Source organism: Hipposideros armiger, unplaced genomic scaffold, assembly GCF_001890085.2.
Source record: "Hipposideros armiger isolate ML-2016 unplaced genomic scaffold, ASM189008v1 scaffold_327, whole genome shotgun sequence".
NCBI lineage: Eukaryota > Metazoa > Chordata > Mammalia > Chiroptera > Hipposideridae > Hipposideros > Hipposideros armiger.
In genome coordinates, this window is record NW_017731677.1 from 1,299,021 (window position 1) to 1,309,359 (window position 10,339).

The 10,339-nt window shown below is 43.9% G+C and overlaps 1 protein-coding gene across 5 annotated transcripts in view; it reads left to right on the plus strand.

The window, feature by feature from the left end:
* The first annotated feature begins 294 nt into the window (after nt 1–294).
* The window catches only part of TOM1L1 (target of myb1 like 1 membrane trafficking protein), a 50,573-nt gene continuing 40,528 nt past the window's right edge, over nt 295–10,339 (plus strand). For 3 of the 5 annotated variants that reach the window (XM_019660743.1, XM_019660744.1, XM_019660745.1), the window contains exons 1-3: nt 295–454; nt 2,774–2,858; nt 5,131–5,209. In XM_019660743.1, coding sequence (XP_019516288.1) covers nt 397–454; nt 2,774–2,858; nt 5,131–5,209 — 222 coding nt within the window. In that variant the 5' untranslated portion in view covers nt 295–396. Of the gene's footprint in view, nt 455–979; nt 1,063–2,772; nt 2,859–5,130; nt 5,210–10,339 lie in introns of those variants that run through there. The other 2 variants (XM_019660746.1, XM_019660747.1) reach the window with 2 other exon arrangements.

A 10,339-nucleotide genomic window follows, 5' to 3' on the forward strand; every position in this document is an offset into this window, starting at 1 on the left:
GTTGGCGGCGGGATCAGAGCTGAGATCTCGAATTCCCGGGCTGTGGTTCCGGGGTCCCAGGCTCCGCTGGGGCGATAAGCCGTCCCGGCTCCTGAGCTCGCTCCGCGCACCCCACCCGCAGGCTCCCCCCCGGCGGCGGCCGCCCGCTCATCCCACCTCGAGTCGGGACCGCAGCAGGTGCGCGGGGGCCCCGGAGCCCCGCCCCCCTGTCCCCGCCCCCGGCGCCCCGTTCCAGGTGCCGGGCGCCCCGCAGCGGCCGGGCAGGACGCGCAGCCTCCGCGGGGCGGCCGGGAAGATCTCGGGCGAAGAGGAGGAGCCAGAGACACCGAGCGGGTGGAGTCGGGAGCCGGAGAGCAGTGGAGGCGGATTTCCTGGGCCCGGATCTCAGGGGCTACCATGGCGTTTGGGAAGAGTCACCGGGATCCCTTTGAGACCCCCGTGGGCCACCTCATAGGTAAAGAGGCGGGGGTGGGGGTGGGGGGGAAGACTCCCAGGCAGGCTTTGGGCATCGAGGTACCCTTCCCGGTGGGACTCCCTTGTCGGCCTGAGGAGGACGGAGTTGGTCCAAGTTGGAGGCAGTCTTTCCCCTCCCCCTGCAACTTTCTTGGGCATCCGCATTCCACCCGGCCCCTTTGAGACATTTCTTGGTGGCTGATTCTTTCCACTGTCGCCCCTCCTCAAAATCCACTTCCTTTTTCATGCCTCCTGGGGAGTGGGAACCGCACAGGTGAGCCACGCGTGGGACACAGGTGTGGAGTGTTTGGGCTTCTAACAAGGGGAGGGCATCCAGTCCTCGGCCAGGGGACGGTGATCCGTCAAGTGCGTTCACTCCAGAGCGCGTGATTGTTCTGTACTGACGAGGAAAACAAGGGCCAGGGAGGTTAAGTGATGTGACCTCACGGTAGGAGGCAGGTCTCTTCAAACCAGTTCTCTCCGGCGCCCAGCCCTCACGACCTGAGTTACTCTTTCTGGGTAAACAAAGAGAAGGAGGATGCAGGAAGGAAAAGCAGAGGAGCCATCTGGGGTCACCAGAGACCTCTCAAAACACTGGGGACCACGCAGGTATCTGCTTAGCTCATTTCTCCTGCAGCTGTACTCTGAAGACTATACTCAGAAGCCAGTGACTTCTACCAGCACCAGCTCCGTTCTTTTTTGTTGTCCCCGATGCCCCCTTTGGGAACCTGGGGGTGGCATCGGCGCATATTGATGCCAAGCAAAGCCTGATAATGTCAGGGACTTAGCGGGGCGAGGAAATGACCAGCGCCCAGTAGTGATAGTGAGGCGGCTCAGATTCGGAGAGCTTGGGCTACAGCTCAGCTATCTGCTGTGTGACGTGGAACTTGACCTGAACCTTGGTCCCCACATCTTTATGAAAGGGGGAGAGTCACTGTCACTGAGGAGGAAATGCTTTCCCAACTGTTGCTGACTATATATATCCCTATTGGGTATTAAAATGAACCCTGCGCAGAAATGGATTCAGACTGCATCTTCACAGGCTGATGAATTCTTTAATGGTGCAAACGTTTACTGACGGCTAGCTGTATGCCTGACCTGGATGAAGCAACGGTCACACCTGGTCTCAACCCTCAGGGAATGTGCAATCTTGTAGGGAAGACGGACACAATTTTGTAGTAACTGTAAGATGGTACCTTTACGGTGCAAGAAAAACGTGAAACACCCAAAACTTGTGCAAAGGGAGAAGTTCACTCTGCCATGGCTTTTGAAGGGTGAATAGGAGTTTACTCGGAAGATGGGAAGGTGGGAGGAAGTGCATGGAATGAAGAACAAGGACTCCGGCAGAAGGAATAACACTAGCATATGTCTCAACAACACAAGTTTGGTTAGCTTTGCCCATTGAATGCCAAATTCAGATAGCTCTTTTTTCTAGATGGGAAGCAGTGTCCCCAACCAAACCTGTATTTTCTGTTATCCTTTTTAATCTCTTCATTCCCCCCTAGGACCTGGTATTTTCATGCTGAGGAATCTTCTTGTGGGAAAGATGATAAGCTCAGTCAGGTTCAGTGTTCTCAGACAACATTTTGTATTCTCAAGGAGGATGTCTGGAGAGGGGAAAATATCTGATTGTTAAATGATGGAGTTATGGGTACACGAGCCTTCAAGTCTGCCTGGTGTAGCTTTGGTACATACAGGTGCCGGGGGTGACCTTGCTCACCTGCTAAAGGACACAGTTTCAGGAGTTCTGATCTGTTTTTCTCAGCACCTCCGTCCCCCGGGTGAAGAAATGGTTTAAAAAATCTAAAAACTGGCATGAAACAGCTTAGATTTGAATGCTAGTTGGACCTTGTACTGGCTGTGCAACCTTGCATACTTAACGTATCTCAACTTCTGTTCCATTATCTCTAACAGCAGGTTAAATGAAATTACATAAGATAAAACACTTAGCACTGTGCACCTCACCTTGTAGGAGGCTGGTCAGTAGGTGTGTGTCTGTCTCTGAAAAGCCAGCAGGCAGATGCAGCTTTCCTCAACCTGTCCCTCTGTCCTCACCTTGCAGCCAGGTGTTATGCCTGCAGGCTTTATTAATAGGTCACTCATTACTGTTGCTACAACAGCACTCTGACCTTGGCTTCTGATTGATTCCTGAATTACTGAGGATTGCTTAGAAAGAAAAAAAAAATCTCTTTGCCCTTTGGTAATATAAACTTAATGGTACTTGCTAGCAAACTCCAGGCAGATTATTTCAGGAAGACCAGACTGTTTTTTGTTCTGTTGCAGCTCAGAGTCAACAACAACAAGCTATTTTTCTTTGCAGAAAAGGCTACGTTTGCTGGTGTTCAGACTGAAGATTGGGGCCAGTTCATGCACATTTGTGACGTAATTAACACTACCAGAGATGGGTGAGTACAGTGTGTGGTTCTTGCATTTGCCTCGGATAAGAAGCACCTTGCAATCTCTTTAGTTTTCTTGCGGAACAAGTGCTTTCACCCCTCCCCCCACACCCCCTTTAAGTCCTTGCTGCCTTTTGAACACATGTCAGGTTGAAGTATTAGGAGAGCTGCTTATTTCAGCATATGGAATGTCTGGGAATCCATTATAAGTTTTTTCTTTGCCCGTTCCTTAATAGTTTTGAATTTTATCTCTGAGGCTCAAATTCCTTGTTCTTTAAGAGATTTTTTTTTTTTTAACAGAGATTGTTTTCTTCTTTAGGAATTCCCCCTGCTCTGATTGCTGATATTATATGTTTCTGTAACTGAAAAATATTTATTATCAAGAAGCTAATGGACTCCTGGGAGTGACCTGTCTCTGGCCAGCTGTCATTATTGTAACCAAGAAATAATCTAGCTTTTTTTTTTCCTCTCTCTGTTACAAGACAATTTTTTTTCCTTCTGAATGCCAACTTGCCCATGTTCATGCTGTTTTTAAATGACGTGCAATCTTTTGTTATACTTTTAAACTTGAAAGAATTGTTTCTTTTAAAAAATTGTTTAGAAGGCCAACTATTGTGAATTTAGTCTAAATTACAGATTGTTACAAGGGATACAGTTCTGTTCACTTTACTGCATTTATTAAAGTGATAACTGATAGCAAAAGAGATTTAGTGTTGTTTACGTTGATAAAGAAAACATTACACTTTATTATTGACTCTCAGTGGAAAATGCTTAGAAAGTGTTTATGTTTTATGTAATCTTGTTTATCACATTTGGTTCTTTTGTGAACCTTTCCTTCGCTGATAATACTGATTTTTCCACTGATAATACAAAATGGGAATCACAAAGTAAAAATTTTTTTCCTTTTAAAACAGTATCTTTATTCTTTTAACCTTTTCCAGGAGTTTAATTCTAGATTTTATACAGGATATTTTTAGAAACACAGGTATCTCTCTATATAATGTATTTTATAATTCCATGTAAGCATATGTAATGTTATATCATTATCATATAAAAGTGTATCTATGCAAACATAAGAAACAATTAGAAGGTAATATGTAAAAAGGATTGGTATCATTTTTCAGTTTTATTGAGATGTAATTGACGTACAGTACTGTATAAGTTTAAAATGTACAGCATATATTGCAAAATGATTACCACAATAAGTTCAGTTAACATCCCTCACCTCATAGTTACAAAAATTTGTTTTCCTTGTGATGAGAACTTTGTTTGTGATAAGTCTACTTACTGTCTTATCAACTTTCAAATATACCATACAGCAGTGTTAGCTATTGTCATCATGTTGTAGATTATACCCTCATTACTTATTTATCTCATTAGTGGAAGTTTGTACCTTTTGAGCATCTCAAAGTAAATTTTGACCCTCTACTTAATACTACAGAGTTCTTCCTTTTGTAACATAAAATCGTACCGTATCAGAAGCCGACCTAGTTAGTAGTAATTGCTCCCACATCCCCATATCTGCAGGTTGCTCAGAAAATACAAACAGTCTTAGTCAAAATGGGTAACGGTAACCTTCATTGTTTTGGAAATTACATTTCCTGTAAACTGGTTGTGTGCATTGATAGAGGGATATGGGTGTATTTCACAAAGTGTAGTGCTTTCTAGGTAATACTCGTATGTAAATTTGTATGTGTGTGTGATGGGTTAAAATTTAATTTTAAGTAAACATTTTTCAAAGTACATTTACATGAGTGATGCATGACTCGCAGAGGAAATTTATAAAATTCAGATAAACATAAGATGATAAAATTCACAAATGACTTCACCACCCAACAAAAACAATACTTAACATTTTGGAGTATTGATTTATAGCCCACTTCTTTGGCTATATATAATGAATATAATGAATCTTTTTTTTTTTGCATGCTATTATTATTCCATTTAATAAGACATTTTGAAAAGCCACAGAGTATTTCTTAATAGGGATTACCACAAGTTATCTATTCAACCCCATATTATTGGACATTTAAGTTTCCCGTTTTCATTGTAAACAGTGCTATAGTAAATATTTGATTCTAACAAGGGGGTAGATACTATTGTCTACCTAGATGTATGAGGAAACAGATGTAAGAAGTTAAGTGTCACCCAGAGTCACCCAGCAGAACCAAGGTCTTGGTCTTCTTAGCCATCCCTTTTTCCACAATGCATATTGCTTTTCAGAGACTACTTGTTTTCAGCTATGCCTAAATTGATGATTTCACTGTATTTACTGCTGTAGGCCAAAAGATGCAGTAAAAGCTTTGAAGAAAAGGATTTCCAAAAACTACAATCATAAAGAAATCAAACTTACCTTGTCAGTAAGTACCTTCATGTTATTTATAATTAAGGCTCTAGGATTTTCCAAGCTATAGTAACATTTTTTTTTTTACTCTAGGTAAGAAACATAAATATTCTGAGATAATTAATAGGTCAGCAAAAAGTCATTTACCATATGAATTAAAATTGTTTATTGAGAATTGCAGAATTGAGAGAGTTTGGTTGATTGTAATAGCATTTAATTTTGTGGAAAGGATGTTCTTGGAAAATCAGTTTTTCCTGGTCAGGATATGGGAACTGGTGGTTAAACTTGTAGATGTTGAGCTGATCAAGAAGTGTGTGTAGGGGCGGCCGGTTAGCTCAGGTGGTTAGAATGCAGTGCTCATAACACCAAGGTTGCCGGTTCGATCCCCCCTTGGGCCACTGAGATGGACCCTCCACTAGATTGAAACAACTACTTGACTTAGAGCTGATGGGTTCTGGAAAAACACACTGTTCCCCAATAAAAAGAAAGAAAAAAAAGAAGTGTGTGTATATGTTCCACACCTGGAGAACTGAAGTCTTGAAAAATGCCTCCCCGTTAGCTTTGTAAGTGCACTTGAATACTTTTGTAGAATTCTGAGGTGCTGGCAGCTCGTTAAGTTTCAACCAAGTTCTGCTGCTTGGTATATTTTGGAGACAGTTCTTGGTTGATTTAAGCAATTCTATGCACCATATTGTCTGCACATGGGGTATGGACACTTACTTGACCTGTTACCTTTTCCTCCATCCTTGGCCGTGTGACCTCTTCATTCACTTTGGTGAGTTGCCCTTTTTACTTTGATGTGTTTTGCAAGGCCTGTCCGTTGCCTGAGAGTGAGCTGTTTGGCTTTCTAATTTCTCATTTCTTCTGCATGCCTTTGGATCTCCGCCTAACCCCAGGCCATGCACACGTGGTTATGGCCCTAATCAGCTAGCATCACACTGTTCTTTGGGGTTTTGGGAGTGTTTATCAAGAGGGCCATGGGGCAGAGGTGAGCACAGCCCCTGTTTCCTCGTTTCCCCTGGGAAGAAAGCTTCTCACATCTTGCTTACCTGGCCAGTAACTGAATGAGAAGAAATGAATGGAACAGTCTGAAAGGAGGCCATCACTGAAGAAGTCCTTCAAGTTGGGATCTGAATATAGTTTACAGGCGTTTTCCTCCCTCACTTTTTTTTTTACCTCTCCCCTATCCTTTCCTCATAGCACCCATCCAGGGAAGTCAAAGAACGGAGGGAACCCTGGAGAGTGGAGTAAGACACTTCAGTAGAGATACCAGAAAAATGGGTGGACGATGGAAATAAACCTTTGCCTGACACCTGATAGATGCTCTCTACCCTGTGAAGGAGTTGTGGCATCAACTCCATTTCACAGATGAAGAAACTGAGACTAGTGAGGTTGTGATTTTCTTTTTTACCCCCTCCAAGATGTAAGTGGCCTAGGCAAGATGTCAAACCAAGTCCTCCGATTATAAACTTCATGCCCTTTCCCCTTGCCCCATACCACCTTATTCCTCAGAATGAACCAAAGCCCTCGCAAGAGTGGGCTGCTGTGTTTCACTTGTGCCTTCGATTCCTTCACGCATGGTGCAGGACCCGTCTATCCGTGTATGAGGTGTTGACTGAATTAATACTTCCGTGGGGGTCCGCCAGCCTACCTCTCCTTCTATCCAGGAAGACACAAGAGCTAATGGAAGGTGCTACTGCATTGGGGTAGAAATTGCAGCTGAGGAGTGAGGTGGGCCTGGGATGTCTTAAGGCTGCCGAGGGTTAGGCGAATTGAGTGAGGAGATAAGGGCACAGGATGAGTTTATGCCACTCCCTCTATGTCGGCACGTGGTATTATTATTTCACCTTGTTAAAGTTGTTTGCTCCCTAGAATGAGTGTGTCTCTGTCTCTTGTACCCAGCCTGCTTGTACCCATCTCCGTGGTTGCTTTTTATCCCTACCCATGTCTTCTCCAACATGGCTCTTGCCTTGTGAGCCTGCACCAGGACTTGACTCTGAGGAAGCTGGATTATTCCAGAGTGTTGTCTCCTTGGGCCCTCCATTTCTCTTTGGGTTCCCACCTTTTCTTCCCTCCAGGGAGTTGGATCTCTCAAGCCTTACTATCAGCCAGCTGCTGGTTCCCATTACCTGTTCCAACTCAAGCAACCGCCGTACGTCCTCTACCTCATGATTTTCCTACCAGTACATGAGAACAAGCGAATCTGAAACCTGTGCCAACATAAGGGTGACAGGGGGGGATCAGAATAGCCCCTCATTGTTAGGGTCAGAGTTCATTGAGGCACCCACTTCTTGGATTTTCTTTAAGCCTTAGACTCTTGATAGCATTATGCAGATTTCGCCAAGTTGAGTCCTCAGTGGCCCAGTGACCTCACCTCAGACTACTCACTGCATTGCAGGGGTATGTTTAAGGCCTCAGAATTGACTTTAATATTAGGTTAAGCCAGACTTGATTATGAGGGAAATGAGTCGCCGAAAGCATTCTCTAATGTCTGTCAAAGGTGATTATATGTTTACCAATAAACTCTTTAAAAATGAATCCCCATATAGGACATTTCCATTTTATTACTCTGAAGTGATGAGAGCCTGTCAAGGTCAGTTACAAACGTTCTTCGTATCGTCTGTCATTTGGGTTCTCCGTGGACTTGTTAGCCTCGGTTAGGTCTTCGATGAGCTCTGACTAGCCTGTGATTTCCTGCCATCAGTTAGTGGAGCAGTTTCGTCAAGAACAAAAAGCATTTTGTTACCAGACTTTATAACTCTTCACCAGAAGCCTCCTTTTCTTGAATGAGTCAATTGTGATAAGTCTGAGAAAGATATTGTTATTGACAAATGGAAAGTGGTTGAACAGGTTCCTGGGAATCAATTAATTAATAGGCTTTTATGGAGCGTTTCCTAGGTGGTGAGCTGTGGGGGCTTCAGAAGTAGTGTAAAATGCGTTGATTCCTCCAGGAGTTTGTTGTAGAGCGAGCTCAGCCCCCAGGGCGGCCGGACCTTGGCGTGGTCTTCAGCTCTGGATGGGCCCAAGGCCTGGTTTACTGTGTTAGGTGTAGAAGTTTACTATGAGAAATAAAATTATCAAGTAGCTCTTTTTCTTCCAGCCTTTCTGAAAAGGATACTTAGATCAGCTAATCAACTCATTCGCCCCTGGTACGGAATTACCCATGGAAGCGGATCAAAATAGTTACCAGACTCTTCATATACATTATATTTCATTTAAGCCTTTCGAGAAGTCTCTAGAGCAGCGGTTCTCAACCTGTAGGTCGCGACCCCTTTGGGGGTCGAATGACTTTCACAGGGGTCACCGGGTACTCGGATATGGGCGTATCTGTATGTGGGCCTGGAGACGGATAGAGGAGCGGTGTCTCGGTTCCTAAGACCATCGAAAATATGTGTTTTCCGACGGTCTTAGGCGACCCCTGGGAAAGGTTGAGAACCGCTGCCCTAGAGGGAGGTGTTTTGCAGGTGAGGAGAATGAAGGATAAGTAATGTGCCCCGTCAAGCTCAAAAGACCCGTGAAGCCCCAAGGCGGGTACACGTCTTAGATTCTCTTGCTCTTTTGACTCCCAGGTTCTCTGTCTTGCCTTGGATTATGGTTTCTTGGTTGTCCTATTTTCCAAAGAATAGGTTGCTTAAACACAATCTTAACATGTAAATTGCAACAAAGCCCAATTTCAAAGTGTGTAAAAGCAGCATATTTAATTTTTCCAACTTGCCACAATAGATTTTATTGCTCCCTTAAGCAGGCTGGGGATGAGGAAGGTATGAAAGAGGTACTGGTGACCTAATGGAAGAGGCGATGTAGAAGTCATTCGTCCTGAAATTCTAGATTCCAGTAGGAAAGCACCAAGGGCAGGATCCGTGATCTCCACATGTTGCCATTCTCTGTGCTTCATGCTGACTCTGATTTTGTACAGGAACGCTCCTGGGAATGTTACCTGTTAAAATAAAACCTTGGTGCTCCAAAGATGAAAATGGGTTTGTGGTATATTGAGCAAGACATTCACCATTCATTTTACAATTATTAAGGAAAGCGAGACTTGGAGGCCTTAGACTGCATCACCACTTGGATGAAGTATTTCTCTCGGTTCCCATTGCACTAGAGGCAATCCTCTCAGCATTTCACTTAATCAAAACTCCTAACAGTGCATCACGCACAAAGTCATTCGTTATTTACTTTTTCAACGTGTCTTTCTCTAAGCCATTTGCATTCATAGAGATTCATCTTCATGTATTTTGGGTTTTGCTTTTTATTTTCCTTTGCCTTAAATGTTTTCCCTGTTTCACACAGCCGCGCCTGTCTTTTCTGATTGCCTTCTTAGCCACATTGCCCTTAAAACTATAGCCCTCATACCTTCTTGTTTGTGTTGCCATTACAGTGACAGAATACAGAGCGTGATGTGAAGCCAGTTTTCTGGGCTTCTTTTCTGCAGGGAAGGTTATGCCTATCTTGGTCACATTATGATTTCTGTGACTTCTCGAACCCAAGAGATAGTATAGCAAGGAAATGAGAGATTTAATTTTGTTTTTAGATTACTTTTAGAAATCTGCTTTCTGCATGCAGTTCCTCAGTACCAACTAATTCTTTCTTAGCCTGACATCGGCTCATGTTTCTTTATCGAAAATGTTCCCCGCCTGCCATGGCCACTAATGACCCCACTAATCAACAAACCTGAGTGTTTCTCAGTCCATATTCTTAACTGTTTGACATGCCGTCCTCCCGGAGACTCTGCCCTCTTTAGACTTGACCAACACTTTGTTCTGTTTATTTTATGCTTCAGTTTCTGTTGGTTGGTCTTGGATTGCCTTTACTGAGTTTTCTTCCGGCCTAATAGGTGAACCCCCTTATTGCAGCCATTCCTCCTCTCTGCTCATCATAGGTGCCTTGATTATGCAACTTTTGGCCTAATACTTTCCTCAACTGTAGCTGTGCATATATAACTCTCAACTAAACATCTCTACTTGAATGTCCCGCCCTCTTTGTCTTGGCCATCTTGGGCTGCTATAACAAAAACACGGTAGACTGGGTGCCACTCGAGAAGTCTCTAGAGTAGCGGTTCTCAACCTTCCTAATGCCGCGACCCCTTAATACAGTTCCTCATGTTGTGGTGACCCCCAACCATAAAATTATTTTCGTTGCTACTCTA